The following is a 21,836-nucleotide window of genomic DNA, read 5'->3' on the forward strand; positions in this document are numbered from 1 at the left end:
TCTGCCACAGAGGAACACGTGGACAGCTTCCTTAGAGAGCGTCTCTGGGCGCCTCTGCATTACCACTCACCGCCGCAGTCAAGGTCACAGCGTCCCTGCGGCACTGCGGCCTCCTGCAATATCCCTTCTCACCACTGGGCGGCAGGAGCGCGCTTCCCAGGGCACTGAGCCTTCAGGTCCGCCAGCAAAGGAACGACCGGCCCTGCAGTCAGCGAGCTCTGCGGCCCAGCAACCCTGAACAAAGAACCGCGATAAGGATCGCGCTGAACTGGAAGCGGTTGGAAGGATTCTCTTTACTTGGGCAATTATGAATAAATGAGAGCACACGAAAGACAAGGTAGAAAAGGAATCGTTGAACTAAAATTCTAATGCAAATTAAGCCATTCTAGAAATAGAAATGGTATTTATGCGATTCCCATTTTAGGTGACCCAGCTAGCTCCTAATTTCAAAAAGCAGTCACTGGTCTCACTCAGCAGGGCATGCATTAAGCCCTTCAACGTTACAAATACCCAGAGGATTGAATGTCCGGAAGGTAAACAGCCTTTCTCACAATCTACACGTCAGAAATGTGTGGCAAGCTCTTCCGGTGGACTGAGCCAGGGCAGATACCAGGGTCCTGGCATCTGAGTGATGGGGGGAGGGGAGGGTCCCAGGCAATGTGTCCCTAGCAGAGCTCAGGGGCCAAGGGATAAAGCCCTTCCTGCTGTAAGTGAAGGTCATAACGGCCAGGGAGTCTATCCCGCTTTCCTGGGACCAGCTGCCCGCTATCACAGGGTAGGATGGTTATGGGGTTATAAGGGGGCAGATGAGCTTGGAAGGTCATTTGTGGAACACTGCACTAGGGGAGGGAGTTTTTCCACTTCCTAAACAAGGACAGTGAAGCCTGGCATGCTGCCGCCCATGGGGTTGCAAAGAGACGGATTAGACTTAGTGACCAAACAACAAAAACAAGCCTCTCTCAGAATGGCCATCTGGGAGGCAGCCTGGGACGTCATTGTCTGGATCCCTTTATTTTATTTTATTTTTTTGGTGACACTGTGCAGCATGCAGGATCCCTGACCAGGGATCAAACCTGTGCCCCCTGCATTAGGAGAATGGAGTCTTAACCAGTGGGTCAGCACAGAAGCCCTTGAACTCCCATCTTGTCCAGCAGGAAAATGGGGCTACAAAGTTGACTATGTCTCTGCAAGTCATCCCCTTTTCTAAGTCACTTTAGGACACCACAGGGTCAATACTTATGAAAAGGATAGCCTGTCCCTGGTCATGGAAAATGGTCAAGTTTACAAAACCCAGCAAAGAGCAGATAGAGGGGTTGCATTGAGAGAGGGGAAATTGAGACCTCCACTTTAAGCAAACAAAAAATTTTAAACTACCGGCTAAGAATGAGATAAGATCTTCTAAGCCTGTCCACATGCTTCCAGGGAATAGAATGAAAAGTGTTCATTTCTCTCTCTGCTCAGAGCTTGCATCGTTTTTACGGTTTGTACCATAAGGTGCTTTGCTGTATAATGTCTTCACGCTGCCTTTCATGTTCTCTGGGATATTATGAGCCAGAAAAAAAATTCCACAAAACCAGCAATGCCTGCATGCACATGCCTGTAAAAATACACACACACACTATATAAATGTATATGTATACATATACATATATATTTTCCACCCATAAAATAAATACGTGTCCCTGATAGAAAATCTAGGGAAAAAGAAAAAAAAAGAATGGCTCCAGATCTACCAGGAAATATGTGTGTGTTTCTTTCCTATATGTTCTCTACCAGCACATAATTGTTAGTAAAAACAAAATTACACTATAAATCTGTATCCTGCCTTTACATTTAACTTGATGTGCTGATGATTTCCCTATGTTTTATGCATATTCATTTTTAAAGACTATGAAGTATTCTTTAGTCTTTAAAAATGCACTGTAATTGGAGAAGAGCTAGCACCTATCCTATTTAAACTCTTCCAGAAAATTGCAGAGGAAGGTAAACTTCCAAACTCATTCTATGAGGCCACCATCACCCTAATACCAAAACCTGAAAAAGATACTACAAAAAAGGAAAACTACAGGCCAATATCACTGATGAACATACATGCAAAAATCCTCAATAAAATTCTAGCAATCAGAATCCAACAACACATGAAAAAGATCATACACCATGACCAAGTGGGCTTTATCCCAGGGATGCAAGGATTTTTCAATATCCACAAATCAATCAATGTAATTCACCACATTAACAAATTGAAAAATAAAAGCCATATGATTATCTCAATAGATGCAGAGAAGACCTTTGACAAAATTCAACATCCATTTATGATAAAAACTCTCCAGAAAGCAGGAATAGAAGGAACATACCTCAACATAATAAAAGCTATATATGACAAACCCACAGCAAACATTATCCTCAATGGTGAAAAATTGAAAGCATTTCCCCTAAAGTCAGAAACAAGACAAGGGTGCCCACTTTCTCCGCTACTATTCAACATAGTTCTGGAAGTTTTGGCCACAGCAATCAGAGCAGAAAAAGAAATAAAAGGAATCCAAATTGGAAAAGAAGAAGTAAAACTCTCATTGTTTGCATATGACATGATCCTCTACATAGAAAACCCTAAAGACTCCACCAGAAAATTACTAGAACTAATCAATGAATATAGTAAAGTTGCAGGATATAAAATCAACACACAGAAATCCCTTGCATTCCTATACACTAACAATGAGAAAGTAGAAAAAGAAATTAAGGAAACAATTCCATTCACCATTACAACAAAAAGAATAAAATACTTAGGAATATATCTACCTAAAGAAACTAAAGACCTATATATAGAAAACTATAAAACACTGATGAAAGAAATCAAAGAGGACACTAATAGATGGAGAAATATACCATGTTCGTGGATCGGAAGAATCAATATAGTGAAAATGATTGTACTACCCAAAGCAATTTACAAATTCAATGCAATCCCTATCAAGCTTCCAGCGATATTTTTCACAGAACTAGAACAAATCATTTCAAGATTTGTATGGAAATACAAAAAACCTCGAATAGCCAAAGCAATCTTGAGAAAGAAGAATGGAACTGGAGGAATCAACTTGCCTGACTTCAGGCTCTACTACAAAGCCACAGTCATCAAGACAGTATGGTACTGGCACAAAGACAGAAATATAGATCAATGGAACAAAATAGAAAGCCCAGAGATAAATCCACACACCTATGGACAGCTTATCTTTGACAAAGGAGGCAAGAATATACAATGGAGTAAAGACAATCTCTTTGACAAGTGGTGCTGGGAAAACTGGTCAACCACTTGTAAAAGAATGAAATTAGATCACTTTCTAACTCCATACACAAAAATAAACTCAAAATGGATTAAAGATCTAAATGTAAGACCAGAAACTATAAAACTCCTAGAGGAGAACATAGGCAAAACACTCTCCAACATACATCACAGCAGGATCCTCTATGATCCACCTCCCAGAATTCTGGAAATAAAAGCAAAAATAAACAAATGGGATCTAATTAAAATTAAAAGCTTCTGCACAACAAAGCAAAACATAAGCAAGGTGAAAAGACAGCCTTCTGAATGGGAGAAAATAATAGCAAATGAAGCAACTGACAAACAACTAATCTCAAAAATATACAAGCAACTCCTGCAGCTCAATTCCAGAAAAATAAACGACCCAATCAAAAAATGGGCCAAAGAACTAAATAGACATTTCTCCAAAGAAGACATACAGATGGCTAACAAACACATGAAAAGATGCTCAACATCACTCATTATTAGAGAAATGCAAATCAAAACCACAATGAGGTACCACTTCACACCAGTCAGAATGGCTGCGATCGAAAAATCTGCAAGCAATAAATGCTGGAGAGGGTGTGGAGAAAAGGGAACCCTCCTACACTGTTGGTGGGAATGCAAACTAGTGCAACCATTATGGAAAACAGTGTGGAGATTCCTTAAAAAATTGCAAATAGAACTGCCATATGACCCAGCAATCCCACTGCTGGGCATACACACCGAGGAAACCAGAATTGAAAGAGACACATGTACCCCAATGTTCATCGCAGCACTGTTTATAATAGCCAGGACATGGAAACAACCTAGATGCCCATCAGCAGATGAATGGATAAGAAAGCTGTGGCACATATACACAATGGAGTATTACTCAGCCGTTAAAAAGAATACATTTGAATCAGTTCTAATGAGATGGATGAAACTGGAGCTGATTATACAGAGTGAAGTAAGCCAGAAAGAAAAACATCAATACAGTATACTAACACATATATATGGAATTTAGAAAGATGGCAATGATGACCCTGTATGCAAGACAGCAAAAAAGACACAGATGTGTAGAGTGGACTTTTGGACTCAGAGGGAGAGGGGGAGGGTGGGATGATTTGGGAGAATGGCATTGAAACATGTATACTATCATGTAAGAATTAAATCACCAGTCTATGTCTGATGCAGGATACAGCATGCTTGGGGCTGTTGCATGGGGATGACCCAGAGGGATATTGTAGGGAGGGAGGTGGGAGGGGGGTTCATGTTTGGGATCGCATGTACACCCGTGGTGGATACATGTCAATGTATGGCGAAACCAATACAGTATTGTAAAGTAAAATAAAGTAAAAATAAAAATTTTTAAAAATGCACTGTAATTTATTTGAACCATGGAATTATTGAATTTTTGTTAGTTTCCTATGCTTTCCTAGACTATAAATGTGACTACAATGAACAATCTTGAATAGTCCTCACCTGTGTCTTTGGTTTTCCTTTAACAGTAGATTCCCCAGGAGTGGTATTACTAAGTCAAAACTACTGTTCAAATGAGCTTTCTTTTAAACCCCATAGAATCTCAGCTACAAACACCTGGACAGATGTCAATCTGCCAAGGCTAACATAATAAAGCCTTCAGGAGCCCTGGATGAGCAGAGAATCGGGGGTCACTGAGACCCAAATCCTGGTGCTGGCTCTGCCTGGAGACATGTGACTGGGCACTCCACTCTCTGAGGCTTAGAGCCCACTTTGTCACCTGTAACATAGTGACCGTGTCATCTGCCTCTTGGGACTCATAGGGCTCTAATTAGGAATAGCAGAGACATCATTTATGAAGCTGCTGTGTAGGCTAAGGAGTGGTTGGGGCCATCGCCTTGGAAGGATCCATGGGATCCAGTCCTAGGTCTACCACAGAGCTAGCTTTATGCACTTGAGCTCTAGATTTTTCACCTATAAACTGGAAATAACAATTAAACCCATATGTTGCTTGTTGTCCATCCTAACATTGGTAATATGAGTTATTAAAGAGTTTAACACGGTGGTTCATGTGTAGTAAGTGATGCTTGCTATTACTGTTAAGGCTCACTGTGTTGCATAAATACTAGTGGATATTGTTAGCAGAGGGAACAGTGTTTCTGAACTACCATCCCTCCCAAGGGACAGCTGCAAGACCCGATCACCATGACCCAAGAAGGCCCTGATGGAAGTGCCCAAGGAAGCTTCCCTGGAGTCTGGATCAAGGCAACAACCCTCCCCAAGCGGGCACTCCTTCAGAAAGTGACTTCTGTCCCAGACACAATCCTGGATGGACAGTCTGGGCACTGGGATGACTTGAGGCTCTTCTCCACTCCAGACCCCACGTCCTAGACAATGCACTTTGCCAAAATGGCAACCAGTTTCCAGAATCCATTCCAGCAGCAGATTGTCAATGATGAATCTGCAAATAGCCAGCTTACTGAGTGGGGTTCTCTCAGCAGCTTTGCAAAGGTGGCTCTGAGCTGGTAGGGAGCACAGGGCAAGAAGCTGGGCACTCCATTCCAAACATGGTTGAGGAAAGACTGATTAAGGGCTGTGGGCAAGAGCGAGCCTGGTGGTTCCTACTCCTGGGTGTGCCTGGGAACTGTAAACATACAGCTTTACAGAGTACTAGGCTTCATCCCCTGAAGAAGGCAATGGCACCCCACTCCAGTACTCTTGCCTGGGAAATCCCGTGGATGGAGGAGCCTGGTAGGCTGCAGTCCATGGGGTCACAGAGTCGGACACGACTGAGCGACTTCACTTTCACCTTTCACTTTCATGCATTGGAGAAGGAAATGGCAACCCACTCCAGTGTTCTTGCCTAGAGAATCCCAGGGATGGGGGAGCCTGGTGGGCTGCCATCTATGGGGTTGCACAGAGTCGGACACGACTGAAGCAACTTAGCAGCAGCAGCAGTGCTAGGCTTCATCCTCGGAGGGTCCAATTTACTTGGTCTGGGCTTGACTCTAAGTGATGTCTTGATTTGCTAGTTCCCAGGTGATTCCTATGTGCAACAGCTTGGGCTGAGAACCACTGCTCCTAAATTTATAGTTCATCCACATGGAGATTGTAAAGATGAAGGCATGGAAGCCCAGAGAGTCTAGACGGGCACTTACTCCTGGTCATTCCGCTAGTGGGCCCCACACCAGCTGTTGTTCAGTCGCTAAGTAGTGTTGGGCTGTTTGGGACTGCATCATGCCAGGCTTCCCTGTACTTCACCATCTCTCTGAATTTGTTCAAATTCACGTCCGTGCCTGTCCCCACTGCAGGGAATCCCACAAATCCTCGTCCAGAGCTTGTCAGCTGCCCTGGGTTTGAATTTGATGAGCATGTCTCTCCATCATCAGTCCTCCTGCAATCCCATCCACGTGGAGGCGGGATGTGTTGTGTGCCTCCAGGCACGGGTGTGTAAAAGCACCCCAGTGTGATCTCCCGCCTTTACAAACGTGCATCTCTGGGGGGCGGGGGTTGGGAGGTGAGGGATGGGTCGTCTTTCTCTCTTACACACTCAAAGCGTGTAAGGAACTTCCTTGTTCTGCAGCGTGCGGGCTGTCCAGGCAAAAGAGCTGGGTTGGGGGGCCACCACTAAGAGACACAGGATTCTGACTGCTTGAAGGGAGTGATAGACGTGCCGGGAAGGAAGAAACTGCGTGCTAACCGGCGTTCAGGAAATGAACAGCACCTTCAAAGGCATCTGATGCTAGCACCTTCCATTCGTGCTCTTTCCAGCTAGGATCACATACCCCACTTTTCTCCTTTCAGCAATCCCATGAGGTAAGCCCATGAAGAATGTTGTTAGCATTTCTGTGTCTCAAATGAGGAAAACCGAGACCCAGAGAGAAGTTACCTGACACAAAGGCACGTACCACCAGGGGCAAAACGCCATACACACCGGAAGCCGTGCCAGCCGCTCTGCCCCGCCCCTCCTCACTGCCACACGTTTGCCCTTGACCTAACAAACTGACAGTTCCCCCAAGCCCCAGCCCCAGAGTATTTCAGGTCTGAACCAGTGTTAACACTCCCCGCCTCCCCAGACAGCCTCCCCAGACAGCCTCCCCTCCTCTAGGCACTTAGCTACGTTCCTTTCTATCAGAGGTCTGTAGGTCAAGCGTCTGTTCTCTTGTGTTACCGCATGCTCTGGGCAGCATCGTGTGAAGTGTGGACCCAGGCTCACATGCCTCACTCTCCTAGACTCTAGACCTCATTGCTTTACAGACTGTACCATGCGCACAAGTCACCAGGGGAAACCACTCTAGCCAAATCTAGTAAATCAGACTACTTGGTGGACTTGTAATTCTACATTTTCAACAAAAACTCCAGCTATTCATGAGCAAACAAAAATTTGATTACCCAGCCTAGGCCATGAGTTCCTTAAATATTAGAATTAACTATATTCGAGGTTGGTTCTCATCTCTGTACCCCCAGCATCTAGTATAGAACTTGACAAACATAATAGGCGCTCAGTTCATCCTCCCTGAATGAATGAATGAATGAACAATTCGCCTGGTGCAGGTATATCCAAACTTACCTAATAAAAGTTTGGTTTTGTCTTTGCATTCTGGCGTGTTCCAAGGGTTGTTGCAGGAGCCCCAGGGCAGCACAGACACAAAGGAGGCAAACAGGTAGAAAAGTGTGTAGCAAATAATCACATTGTAGTATATGGCTATTAGGACAGAGATGATCAGCATTGCGATGCCACAGCCTGCGGAAGCAAAAGTTTCAGGGATTCGTTTCCTCCAGATCCTGCGGAATCCTTATGGTTGGGCGCAGGGGCGGGGAATGTAGGCGCTGGCTCCCTCTTACAATGGACACATTAATAGTGGAGTGGACTCTGTCTCTACCAGGACATCGAGACATGCTGCCAGGAACAGGGTGATGCCAGAGGTGATCTCGGGCCATTCTTCAGAGGGCCCCAGTGGTGAAACTGATCAACTAGAGAAGGAAGGAGTGGGTTCTCCCAACTACAGAAGCAGGTCTCACTCCCTGGGGCCATTTGGTGCCAAAGAGGGCAGGGAAGGGCTGAGGCAGCTGAGAAGCAGGGAGCACTCACCTTGCAGGGCTGGGATGGCCTTCCACACAGACACCGGACCCTGGCTGGCAAACTGGCCCAGGGACACCTCTAGGAAGAAGATGGGCAACCCTGCCAGAGCCAGCATCATCAGGTAAGGGATGAGGAAAGCACCTTGGAAAGAGAGAGCGGGAGGTGAGAGCTCAGAGAGGCCCAGGCTGGCAGGCTCCACCCTCCCCTTCGGGGAGCGGGAGCGAGCTCCCTGCCTTCTCCAGGAAGCTTTTGATATTCCAGCTCAGCTGCAAGCACCCAGGGATGGATAGGAGCCATCCTCTAAACAGTGCCAGGGTTCCCTGCAACCACACTGTTCTTTTCAGTTCCCCATTGGATGGGTCGTTGAGGGTTGCATGCTGAGTGCACTCTATTCTTTTCTTTTTCTTAGTCTAGTAATTCAACGTCCCCAAATGAAGCCCTTCCTTCCAATGTTCAACATACCCACACTCCACACTTCTGATTCACTGCTGGACTCCGATTTGGTGAAATCTCATTGGCATCCCAGCTCTCCAAATCTGCTAAGCTAGACTGCAGGGGCCCTCGACTTCAGTCACCTGCACACCTTCTACCAACAAGACGGGTGGTGGGGACATCCTTCCCCCCGCCCCCCACCTCAGCCTTCACACAGGTCTCCACTTCCTTCTCCATGTGAGAAGTCCCTTCTGTCCTTCAAGGTCAGCTCAAATGCCTCCTCCTCCAGGAAGTCTCCTTTCTCTACCCTCCCCCAGCACCTCCCCTCCCAACACCGGGTACTTGACAATATTTATGTGGGTGTCTTATCTGTGGGCTTCTGATGATGTTGATCCTTCCTCTCTGTTCTCTAGAATGCCCAGGCCAGGGCTCTGGGAGCTGGCAGGTCTCCAGAGACTGGCTGAGGGTTCCTGGGGGTTCTTCATCCTCAAGGATTCTTTGGGGTTGTTTGGTAGGAGCTTGGGGAATAGCCATGATCTTTGGAAAGGTCTGGACCAGGGAGGGCTGTTGCACAGTCAGAACCAATTTGGGGACTCGACACCAGAGCCCAGAACACTGGACTCCACAGAAGGAAAGCTGATCTTTCTCTTGTCAGTTCCTCCTGCTGGAAGGACCTTTCCTGGCAGGGCCTCTCCAGAGAAGGAAGGTAAAACCAGGGCTCTTGCTTTATCCTCTCCTGAATGGATTTTCATGAAAGATGTGGACCATGCAACCCTTCTCTTTTGTTCCTGGGAGGGAGGGAGCGAGCCAGCCCTCTACCTCCTCCCCTCCATTCCCCTGAAGGGGCTGGAGACAGTGTTTGCAGAAGAGGTTGCCTTCCCCCCTGGTGGCCAGACTCAACTCCCCATGCAGCCGGAGTTTTTCTCAGATCGTGTTTTTTCTCAGATCTTTGTATTTCCCAGATCGCGGGCGAGGAAAGCTCAGGCCCTTCTCACTAGTCCAGCAGAGCCTCTGGCTGCAAAGCTGCCGTGCTCCCTGGACTGGAACTCCCTCCCTCACCCACCCTGGCTGTCCGCCCCCTTTTCTGGCACTGGAAGCTTAATCACAGCACCCTGGTCTGGGGACTCCCTTCAGAGAACCGAGCCGAAACACAGCTGGGGCAGCAGTCGGTGTGTGATCAGCCTGCGTTCTTCTGTTCCCAGGGCACCCCTCCCTGATCGCAACCGCCCTGCACTCCTCATAAATACTTGTCAACAGTGTCCTAATTTGGAATTAGGGGGAGGGGTGTTAACATAGTTTTCCGTTTTCATCATCACGTGGCTCTGCACCTGTCCCTCCTCCCCGTACCTGGAGAGCTCACCCAGAGACCAAAAAACAAAGAAACCCAAACCCTTAAGCTGCCTAACCCGATAGGGCAAGGGGCGCATTTCTTATCTCCTTGGTCCAGTTGAGAAGCTGTGAAAGAGAAACAAGGTGCAAATTCCTATTTGTAAAGGGGGCTTGGCTTAGCCCTGCCCTGTGGTGCCTCAGTGTTGCCAGGGCAAGCAAAGGGGACCCTGGATGTGCCGGGTTCCTCCTCGGTGGGTACAGGAGCGGCTCAATGGATCCTAGAGGCCTGGCAGCTGGTGCATGCGTGACTGGCACCCACTCCATTTTAGAAACGGTTTTACTTCCACCCAGTGAGGACAAATGCAACGGAAACTGTTTTTGCTAAAGTCAAAATAAGCCCTGCTTGCTCCCAAGAGGACGTATCTGTGTGAGCACTTCTACTGGATTCTCAAGAGCACAGCCCCCGGCCGCTCTGCGCGCCCACCTCCTGGCTCGCCTGCATCCTGTCCTCTGCACGACCCAAGTGCCCAGTAGGCTCAGATTTCCAGGTTACTATCTTACCATATACTTAATTCGATGTCCAGGACAGCACAGCTCCTGGCTCTAAAACTATTCGTGTGCGAGGAGGGCACTGGGTACCGAAATACTTGTGGGCTAAATTAGGATTTGAGCTCGCCTGCATCAGTGTTCACCTGAATCAGGACCCAGCCTCCCAAGTGGACAATGGGGCCTTGTGGAAACCCATCTCGCCCCTGAGCTCCATCTCCAGATAAAAGCCTCCTGGATCTAGTACCAACCAGGTATGGTAGCTCCTGCTCTCTGGCTTCCCACAGATGCCTACAGGGGATGGAGCTGGAGTGTGAAGGGCCTGCCCGGAGCCTCCTCTGTCAGCCTAAGTCCCAGATTCTGTATCTCCTGCTCTGTGTCCCCCGCCAACCCCCAAGTGCCCACCCCGCCGTGGGGGAAAGAGCGGAAAAGCCATACCTCCCCCGTTCTGGAAGGCCAGGTAGGGAAACCTCCAGACATTGCCCAGCCCCACTGCGTACCCCACCATGGACAGGATGAAGTCCAGTTTGCTGGACCAGTTCCCTCGGGCCTTATTCTCATCCCCTTGCTCGTCCTCCTGGGGGCGGAAAAGCACATTGTCGGATCACAGCCCTAGGTAGGCCGGCAGGCAGGTCCCATTCCACCCCTCTCCCCCCTCAAAGCTGAGGGTCCTTCCCAGCAAGCAGGCCCCCACTTTTCACACGAGGATGCATCGGCAGGCAGGGCCCTGACCCCTCAACCCTGCACACTTTCAGCAGGCAGGCTCCCAATTCTGATGTGAAGATCCATCTTCAAGAGACTCTTGAACCCCCTCTTTCCCCAAATCCCGCAGTCAAGTCACACCAGCAAGCACTTCCCCCAAACCTTGAACCTGTAGGTTGATTGCAAGCAGATCCCTCCATCCCTAACCCCTGACCAAGAGTTCCTTTGGCAAGCAGGCCCCAATATCATGCCTAGGGTTCCCAGCAAGCAGGTTCCTAAACATCCCCTACCTCCCCAAATTCCTCAACACACCCCTTTCTCTCTCTCTCTTTTTTTTCTTTTGGACTCCATGCTAAGGCCAGAAAGAGAGCTGCAATGCCTGAAGCCAGCCAGAGCCCCTGCATCACTCTCTCCAAAGCCTACGGGCAGAAGCTGCCTCTCAGCTCATTGAAGGGGTGCCTTTCAGCTCTCGGGAAAGGGAGATGGGAAGGAGGGAGCTTTAGGGGTGAAACAAGAGGGGGACAGAAAAACAGACATGGAAAGAGACGGGACATAAAAAACCTTGAGTTCTGGTCTACACTTTATCCTACCCAGCTGGATAACCCCAGACAAGCCACTGGCTCTCTTGGAGCTTCTGTGTCCCCACCTGTAAACTGAAGTGTTCAGAATCACAGCCTCCCGAGGCACCCTCCTGCTCCTGCAGTCTATGGGTTTGGGGGTCTCACCTCTCCAAGCACATGCTAAGATGCTCTATTAGGGCAGTCCCTGGTTCTGGAATGTCTTACTGTAAAGCAGAAAGAAAAACTGCAAATAAACTCAGAAAGTGTTTGGGACACCTGGACACGACACAGAGCTTCCAGGGACCTGAGCCCCGGTCCTTCTCAGTCACCTTCTCCCTCCTCCATTACCCTCCACCTCCTATTCTAGCATTCTGGCCTGTCCACACTGTTCCACAGGCCATGGAGGATAAAGAAGCAGCTGGCAAGATGGGGAGGAGGTCTGGGGGAGAGAGGAGGAGGGGCAAGGTGGGTGGCAGAAAGACGAGAATCAGAAAGATGGGCAGAGCTGAAAATAGGGAAAGGCAGGGCTTGATCTACACTGACCATCTTTAATGTCCCCGCTACACACCTCCCACACACATACCGTCTCCAGCGCCCTCCCCCTTCAATTCTTCCAGGGCTGGAAAGGGTGGGAGTTCCGGCTCCTTTTGCCGCAGTGCGGAGGTTAAGCAAGACATGTGAGACAAATTTTCTGCCTCCACCTGGGGTCACACTCTTGGGCACATGCTGTCACAGGCAGTTAATGCACACAGTCAAACGCTCCAGAAGAGGACCCCAAGCGCTAGAGCGCGTGGGAAAGCCTAAGCTTACATCCATTTCTAGTTATTTTAACAGCTGAGCTCTTGCTGTGTGGATAACTGTGTGTGTATGTGTGTGTGTAAGAGAGAGAGTCTACGAACACTAGAGAAACCAAGAAGGGCTCCATAAACCCTAGACTTCACACAGGGAAATGTTCTGGTTCAAGAAACCCGCCCCCCCCACCTCCACTGGATACACAGGCTTAGCCCTTGAGCTAAGAGGAGAGGAGGGTGTGGAGAGGCCCGCAGTGGGAAAGGAAGAGCTGAAGTCTATGAAACAGGATGGAGGGAAGAAATCAGAGAAGGAGGCGAGAGACTGGAGGGAGTGGGAGAAGACAGAGGCCTGTATGGGAGTGGGGCCACCAGCAACAGCTGCCTTCTCCCCCACTCAGGACTGGGATTTGCTTTGAGGATTTTTCATGCCTCTGGTTGAACCTAAAGGATCAAATGCACAGGTGAATCCAGGTTTGTAGGGCCTGGAGCTTATACGATTGAGAGGAGTACTCTAAGAAAAATATATACACGAAATTAGGTACAGGTTTTAGAAAAGATAGGCTCTGAGGCTTAAACTTCAGTAGCGGCCTCATATAAACCACCTATCAAATGAGTTCTCACGATTACCGTAACTTGCAGTACAAAGCCCACAGGACTAAACCATCATTCCTCCCTTCTCCCCGCCCAGGTTTTTCTCTTTATTTTCTTCTCCTTTTTAAATTAAGTTAAAAAATAAAAAATAGATCCAGTGGTTAGCAAGAGGGGGAGTCCTGTCTGCAGAAAGGGGTGAGAATCTAAACGCCTCGACTGCGTGATGAGTCTGCACCTGGATGGCCGCTACCACTGAGGCTGGGAAGGGGCAGATAGTGGCAGCTCCCGAGGTCTCGAGCCCTCCAGCAGGGTTGCGGCAGCCCTCCCGCCGCCGAACCAGCGACCCCCCAGCGCAGTGCGTGTTTCCGAAGCCCCAAAGCTGCCTCCCGCATCCATCACCTGGCACTGCCAACCGGTCTCCCCATCAGCACACGTGCACCCGCTTGGGCCTGGCTCGCCTCTCCCGCGGCTGGGGAGCAGGAGGCGGCGCGGCTCCAGCCCGACCTGCTTACCTGGGTGGCAGCGGTAGCCACGCTGCCCGGGAGCACGGACGTGATTCCATCCGTGCCCAGCACCACGGTGCTCTGGCTCATATTCACCCAGCCCACGGCCGGGGTATTGTTCCGCTCCAGGGTGCCCTTCCCCACACTCACATTCGCATCCCCCTCCAGGCCCCGCAGGGCCGGAATCTTACAAGGCAGCGCGTTGCCGGGCCCGGCACCCCCTGAAGGAGAGGCGGTCTGCGCACAGTGCGCCTCGCTCCAGTCCCGCAGAGCCGCCGAGGCCGCCGGCGCCCGCGGGCTACTCAGTTTGCAAGCCCCGGCTCCTCCGGGCCGCTCGGCCTCGCAGGCTCGCGCGTCGGGGGCATGGAAAGTTTGTGCGCCGGTGGAAGCGGACCTGGGCACACGCGGCGGCGGCGCGGCGGTGGCCGCGGGAAGCTCCTGCTCCGGGCTCGTCCTAGGTGCGCACGGGCCATCGTGGGGGCCCGGGGGCACCGTCGCCTCCAGGCTGTTGGCTGGTTGTTTATTCATTTCCTTGGGAGCACTGCAATCCTGCGAACACAACGTGAAGTTCGTGCAAAACAAGTCACGGCAGCCTTTAAAAATACCTGTATCCACATATAGAGACGTTCACAACTCAGATCCAGACATAAGATCCAGGGAACAAATGGGAATCTGGATTTTTTTTTTTTTTTCTTCTTCAAGAAAAACTGTAATCAGTATTTCTCAGTCTGTCTCCCCAATAACTAAATGACATAAGGAAGCTAATATTCTCCTCCCTGATAGAAGGTGAACTAAAAAAAAAAGATGCAGGAGTGTTTTTTAGGAAGGAGGGAGAAGAGGAGGGTGGAAATAGCCCTACAGCCATGAGCTCCTCACCTTCTTTGGATTTCACATCATGGCTTTGGATGCCCACGGTCCCCATCACCATTGTAGAAAGATTCTTTAATTTTCCGCCCCATTTCCTTTGTCATTCAACAATGCACATTTGCTGCCTTTTTTTTTTTTTTTTTTTTTTAATAAGCGATAGACAAGCTGTGGCCACAATAGCTGATGCCCTGGCACCTGCAAGTATTAGAGGCCAAATCTGTTCTGTGAATCCCAGCGATCCAAAAACTACCCACACCTGCCAGGTAGTAAAGGCAAGGATAAGAGAAACTGACCAAACAGTAACAACAACCCCGCAAGAACAACAATAAGCCAGATTTAAAACACAAGACAGTAACCAGGTTTATCTTACACAGCCTACATTCACTTCCAGATTCCTAGATATGCAAAAGAACCTGAGAAGATTTTTGGTCCTCCCCACTCCCCAAGAATAGCTATTCACAAGAGTTTAATACCCATGCTCCTATACTGGCTTAGGAGCTGAAACTCGGGACTACTAATTTTCACTTGCTTTCTCCCAATTGAGAAAGAAAATAACTGCCAGCAATATTTTTTTTCATCCACTTTCTCTCTTCATGTTATCTTTCAGGGCTTCATAAATATTAGTACCACCAATTACTATTATACTGTAAGAATAATCATATTACCTTCACCTCAGCCACACCTAACCTTCTTGCACAAATGCACAGGTCAGAACTCTTTAATTTGCACCAAATTAAGTATCTCAGCTCCAGCCAGCATTCTTATCTCAATAGCCTCTAGGACTCGGTGGCTCTCTTCAGTACTGGCACCTGGCTTTTCAGCACCAAGGACAGTTCCCAGAACAGCGGGATTGGGAGACACCTCCAACCTCTTCGCTCCAGAGCCTCAGAAACCTCTTTCCCACCCCCAGGTGATGCTCACAACTATAATGTACCTATGGTTGTCTTCTCTTTGCCTTTCAGAATATATAGAACATCTCACAAAGAAATATCCAAAACGAATCTGCCCTTCTTACCCTCGCAGCCCCCTCTCCTCTTAAAAGAACAAAAGCAAACACTCACCATGTCTGAAACGGGCAACAGAGTCAACGAGTAGAGACTGAGACCAGCTATTGACAAGACTGGGTTTGGCTCCAGCAAGAGAGGCGCTTTCTATATCTCCTTGGGAAAGGCCGGGTTTGCGTCAGTGCAAAGCAAGGTGCCCTTCGTTTGACATTTTCTTGATAATACAAGTTTGATAAATCATTACCCCCTTGGATTCGAGTTTTAAAGGGACATCAGCTGAGAGTACGCTGGCCAGTTGTCACTCAGGCGGGAGGGGGCTGCGTGTTCGGCGTGACTCATGTGGGTCTGATTACTAAACCGAAGCCGGCGGGAGGGGATGACAGTTTTCCTCCTCCTAATTAAGGGAAACATGGGAGGGACACGTCCCACTGCACCCAAGCCGAGGCGCAGCCACCAATGGATCGGATTGGGCTGCCGAGGTGGGCGTAGGGGAAGGAGTTAAATCACTGTCGTGTTTCCTTCTTTCTCTTCGGCTAGATCCCCTTGCCACCTCTCCAAACCTGCAGGAAGAGGATTCCGCAGTACCATGCTAAAGAGATGGAGAGTTGCACGAAGCACCACAGCCCTGCAATGGCTGTGCACAGGGCCCCTGCATTTAAAAGGCTGTACCAACCTTGCCTGTACCTGACTTCAGATTCCCAACCTCCCTGTCAATTAGTGTTGGGGGGAATCCTTAAAAAATAGGTCTTCGCTTAAAAAATTGAGGTCTAGTGTTTGCATTTCTACATTATCTCCATGAACACAATGAAGAGACATTCCTAAGTAAAATTAGGATTATTCTCATTGCATGTTTTAAGCTCCTCTGACAATATTATAGAGAAATAACAAAGAAATTATTCTCAACACTGATCTGGTTCTTAGGTCACTTTCAAAGTCAAAGGAACTCCATTCTTTCTTCCTGTCCCTGTTGATAAAAATCCACCACAGGCAGGGAATGACGCACAAGGTGTAACAGACCCTCCAAATCACCATCCGCGGCAGCCGGGCGGCAGGGCTGGCCTCCGGGTGCCAGCAGAGGACGTTCTACCATGCTGAGGTTAGGGTGGCCGCGGTGAGAAAAAAAGACGGGCTTTCCTGCTGGTATAAAGCAACGACTGCAATCATAAGACAGGGAAGACATCTTTACAAAAGGGGTAGTTTGGAGCCTGGCAGGGAAATCGTAGCAAACGCTTCCCCTCTGGCCAAGCCAGTTCAGGGAACCCCAGGCCTTGGAAATGGGGAGCTCCGCAAAGCATTCTGTCCCTACCCTGCTGCCCGCAGCCGTGCCCACTGCCTCGGGGTCGGCGGCGTCGCACTCGACTGGGCTGTCCCCACGCGGCGTGAGGACAATGCTGCGGCGCCCGCAGGCGAGGCTGCGGCGGCAGATCAGCTCACTGACTCTGCCCCTCCAAGAGCAGCCGGCTAGGGACCCACGGTCTGCAGGATGATGGAAGGGGGAGAGGTTCCCTGAAGTGCCATTCCTCCCCAAGTTTACTGGGGGGCGGGGCGGGGAGCTTCAGGCCTCTTTTAGTTTTGATTGAACATTTATTAAGCTCTCAACATTGAACAATCGTTCAAGTGCTTTCCATGAATGGGCTTTTCCATTTAGCTTCAAAAACAGTGTTTGAGAAACTCCCAGTTAGAAAGCGGGAGACGGAGGCTCAGAAAGTCACCTTCCAAACCTGGAGAGTCTTCCTAACCCTCCCACAAGGCCTTCTGGGGGCCCGATAGCGCTTTCCAGGAGGGAAACCCAGCTAGGTGGCAGAGAGGGGAAGAAGGCAAGTGGAGTGGGACTGTGGTGGGCTCTCGCTGCAGGAGGGTGAGAAGAGCAGGTGAGGCCAGGAATCCCACATGGGGCGCTTGCTTCGACCCTGGCGGGATCGTGGAAACACCTTGGACTCCCGGAGCCTCGGGGAAATCCAATGGGCTCTGCCAGGCGCTTCTTCCCAAACAGTCCGCAAAGAGTCAAAGCAGGATTCGAGAACTTAGGTAAACGGCAGGCAAGGCAGCCCCGAATTTCTGCGCCAGGATGCGCACCCTTAGATCCGGGTAGGCCTCGCCCTCCCGGCCCTGGGCTGACTTCCAAAAGACAGTCACGACTTCGAAGTCAGTTTTCGCAATTTGCATTTGAGCCGCCTCCGCCAAGTGCCAGATGCCAGCGCGCTGACGCTTCGGGGCGCACAGACGTCCCGACCCGGGCGGGAGAGAGGAAAGTGCGCAGAGGCGGCGGCGTGCTGCTGCCTGCCGCCCCGAGCCCTGGCTCAGCCCCCCACCCCCGGGTCTGGCCTTTCCCCCGCAGGCCCTCCCCGGCCAAGTGCGCACTCGGTTCCCGCGTGGGGCCGACGTGCGTCAGGCCCTTTGGAGGTGGTTGAAGTGGAGGTTGCAGTGCGTTAGCGGAGGCGCAGCTTTGGCTTCCAACCTCCTCCCCTTCCAGTGGCTAGACCCTGCAGAGGAGGGGCCGCGTGCAGAGGGGAGGGAGAATGCGGAGCGGGGAGACCTAGATGGGTCGATCTGAAGTCGACTGGGGTGTGGAGTGGCGGGCATCAGCCTAGCAGCAGGGCAGGGGTGCGAGGGCTGGGGAGAGCACGGGGCGGGCAGCGCCGAGGAGGGAGCCGCAGTATTAAAATACTCCGGTCCTGCCATTGCGGGCCTCCATCCCCCGCCCTCTGCCGCCGCCTGTTTGGAGTGATAATCTGGCTCTGAGCACCGCCGCCAAGCAGGCCGTAAATCCGCATCCATCAACGCGCAGCCATTCGGTCGGAATTAGCCAGTCACTATGGCCTTAATTACTTTGTCAAAGATGAAAAATAGTAATTGATTTTGCCCTCGATCGCTCTGCTCCCCCTCCTCCTCTTGCAGTTGAGCAAATAAATAGCTATTTTTGAAAACTCGTGTCTACCCAGCGGAATGTGGAGGTGGGGAGGGGGCAGAATTTAGTTAAAAAGAGGCCATCCAGTGGCAGCCCTTGTATCAGTCGCAAGGGGCAAACTGGGACCCAGGCAGGGGAGGACTAGGAGCCCAGCCTTTGGCATTCAAGATGCTGCCTTCAACCGCGCTAGAGGAGGAAAGAAAAGGGAGAGGAAGCGGTGTTTAACTACCCCTGGCTCTGGTGTTAGCCTGGCGCTTGCGGTGCCAGCTTCCTCGCGTCTGCAGGGCAGCAGGTGACAAACAGCTGCCCGGCCAGTTTGACAGAATGGCGAAGAAACTTGCCTAAGGTCAGAGCGCAGAGCCAGAATTTGAGCCGGAGTCAGTGCTGACTCTGGTCCATCGTCTGTATCTGTGTTCAGATGATTTTGCTAGGAGCCACAAAGACCTAAAACTTCTACAGATGACAGGTGCATGGGCTCAATGTGGGTTTCAGGAGACAGTGAGAAAGCTGCAGGAAAGCCGGGCGGTTATTTTCGTCCCTCTTGTCTGCTAGCGCCTGGTTCTACTGGAGTGTTGTTCTGTGTTAAGAATGTGGGTGCTGCCAGACACACTACACCACCTCCTGGCTTCTGTGACCTTGGGGAGGAATTCTCAATCTGTAAAATGACGATAGTAAGAATATGTATTAACCTCCCTAAAGGGTTGTTTGTGGATTAAATGGAAGTATGCCCGTGAAATACCTACCCTGAGGCTGGATGCCTGGTATTCTTTCAATAAGCAAATGGTCATTTTCCAGACTTCAAGAATTATCTGTTTGAAGCCCTTTAGGTTTAACAAATAAATCTTTCTTTGTTTGAAGCCCCTTAGATCTAGTAAATAAACCCAGTTCTTTCTCCCTGATCCAGAAGATTCACTGTTGGTAAACACGCACAGGATAGAAAGCCTAACAAGGGAGATAACCACTGTGCAACGCTTGGCCTCCTCAGTCAGTGGTGTGGTCACGTGACAATCAAGCATTTACCTCATTAAAAGACAATTGAGAGCATCCTGAGAAAGTACTCAAACACAGTGCCTGCTCTGCTCGGAGTGTGTCCTGTTTAGGTGAAGGTACATCTCAACTTACTCAGCAGAACCTTAGATCTCTGTAATCAACTTCACTGTCCAGTTCTCCCTTGAACCTTGGGTATCAGGGGGATGCCAACTAATCAGGGCATGCCTCCCTCACAAAAGCATTTCAGAGGAGCCTGGAAGCAACTAGTCTCTGTGTAAAATGTAGGTCCAAAATAACGAAACTCAGACAGGCAGGACGCTTGTTCCTGAGTCAGCAACAGTGGTCATTTTCAGTTCACTGCAGCAAAACACAGGACAGTGGGCACAGGCGCAGAAGCAGAGAAGTTTAAAACAAGATGCAGAGGACGTTCAAGGTCGTCATAGTCCCATATGTCTGCTTCACAGTGAGGAAACAGAGGTCCAGGGAGGAAAAGAGAGTGTTCAAGGTCACTTGCAAATTAAGAAACAAACTCTAGCATCATCTCTTTTTTTTTAAAGGATAAAAAAAATCCACATTAGATCAACAGTATGTCTAAAGCATGAAATGATTTTGTAGCCTTGAAAAGGATGGTTTAGAGCCATACAGTTGGTTTGGACAGATTCTCATAAATAAGAATGGCAGATACACTAAAGCGTGTATATCATTCCAATGTGTGTGTGTGTGTGTCTGTCTGTCTGTCTGTCTTCCAGTAAAATGTGGAAGCACACACACTATATAGTACCTAGGATTACTGGTGGGCAGTGTGGGCATTGACATGAACAGAGAGGAGAGGGCAAGAGGTAAAAAAAAAAGGAAGAAAAGGAAAAGAGTATACTTTGAAAAAAAATGGTTGTAATGGATCATATGTATAAATTTATGTTAAAATGTATATAAACAAGTTTTAAAAGAAAAAATTCAGTACTAAAACCTACTGCTTTAATTAATGAGACTATTCACCAGGCTACTTTCATTAGGAAGTATTAAGCCTACATCTATTTGACTGTCTTTCTCTAAGGAGTAGAACTCAGAAAAATGAATTCAGTTAATTAAGGATCTCAGCTACCGATATTTGGCTAATCCTCCTTCCTAAAGTCCTGCTGTTTGTCTCCTAGCTCTGCTGGGCTGGAACCAGGGTCTAATCAAAACCTTTAGGGGACATAGTTTTGGAAAATATGATGATTTTCTGCTCACCTACCCCCATTCTTGCAATGTCCATTAAGCTATAAGATAATTTAAACTCAAACAACACTAAACTGAAATTTTCTGATTGCTTATTCCATAATGACATTGATATTTTTCTGAACAACAACATATTCACTTCTTTCCCCTACCTTCCCACAACCACCTGCCCCTCTGCTTTTTTTAAATAATTCCTTTGGTAGACCTGCTTTGTGAAAAGTATGAAAGTGTTAGTCGCTCAGTCATGTCCAACTCTGTTGGATCCTATGGACTGTAGCTCACCAGGCTCCACTGTTCATGGGATTTCCCAGAAAAGAATACTGGAGTGGGTAGCCATTCCCTTCTCCAAGGGATCTTCCTGACCCAGGGATCAAACCGGGGTCTCCTACATTGCAGGCGGATACTTTACCTTCTGAGCCACCAGGGAAGCCCTAAGACCTACTTTAATGGTTGCATATGTTTGGGATAACTACTTAGTAATCAATATCCAAGTTTAAGTCTTCTGTGTTTATTCTGCTCTAAGTTCCCAACCAAAGTTGGGGAAACATGTTTTGAAAGAGACCAGGTCTCAAATATATTCACTATTAGAAAAAGAAATTTTCTAATACATGCAGTAGGCTTCTCTGGTGGCTCAGACAGTAAAGAATCTGCCTGCAATGTGGGGGACTCAGGTTCAATTCCTGGGTCAGGAAGATCTCCTACAGAAGGAAATGGAAACCCACTCTAGTATGCTTGCCTGGAAAATCCCATGGACAGAGGAGTCTGGGGGGCTACAGTCCATGGGTTGCAAAGAGTCAAACACAACTGGGCAACTAACACTTCACTTCAATGAATGGGACAAGAGAACTGACATTTTATTAAATGCTAATAAAGAAGAGTCTTTTTTCTTTCCTCTTGAATGTCCCTATTTCCCCTGGCCTTCTGTTGCTGTCCTAATTAGTGGGGATGGGGGGTGGTGGTGAGATTTGAGTTCAATGTCATGCAAACCTAGCAGGAATTCCCACAAGTAGAGCAGAACAGATGTTGGGAAGCTTTACTGAATAGGCAGTTGATGGAGTT

General features: G+C 48.9%; 1 protein-coding gene across 1 annotated transcript in view; it reads right to left on the reverse strand.

Moving 5' to 3' along the window:
- The window catches only part of SLC6A5 (solute carrier family 6 member 5), a 58,244-nt gene extending 43,828 nt beyond the window's left edge, over positions 1–14,416 (reverse strand). The window contains exons 1-4 of the mRNA XM_042237862.2: positions 13,800–14,416; positions 11,082–11,220; positions 8,346–8,477; positions 7,824–7,997 (exon numbers count right to left, since the gene is read on the reverse strand). Coding sequence (XP_042093796.2) covers positions 7,824–7,997; positions 8,346–8,477; positions 11,082–11,220; positions 13,800–14,318 — 964 coding nt within the window. The 5' untranslated portion in view covers positions 14,319–14,416. The remainder of the gene's footprint in view (positions 1–7,823; positions 7,998–8,345; positions 8,478–11,081; positions 11,221–13,799) is intronic.
- Between the last annotated feature and the right edge of the window lie 7,420 nt (positions 14,417–21,836).

Source organism: Ovis aries, chromosome 21 (genome assembly GCF_016772045.2).
Source record: "Ovis aries strain OAR_USU_Benz2616 breed Rambouillet chromosome 21, ARS-UI_Ramb_v3.0, whole genome shotgun sequence".
Lineage (NCBI taxonomy): Eukaryota > Metazoa > Chordata > Mammalia > Artiodactyla > Bovidae > Ovis > Ovis aries.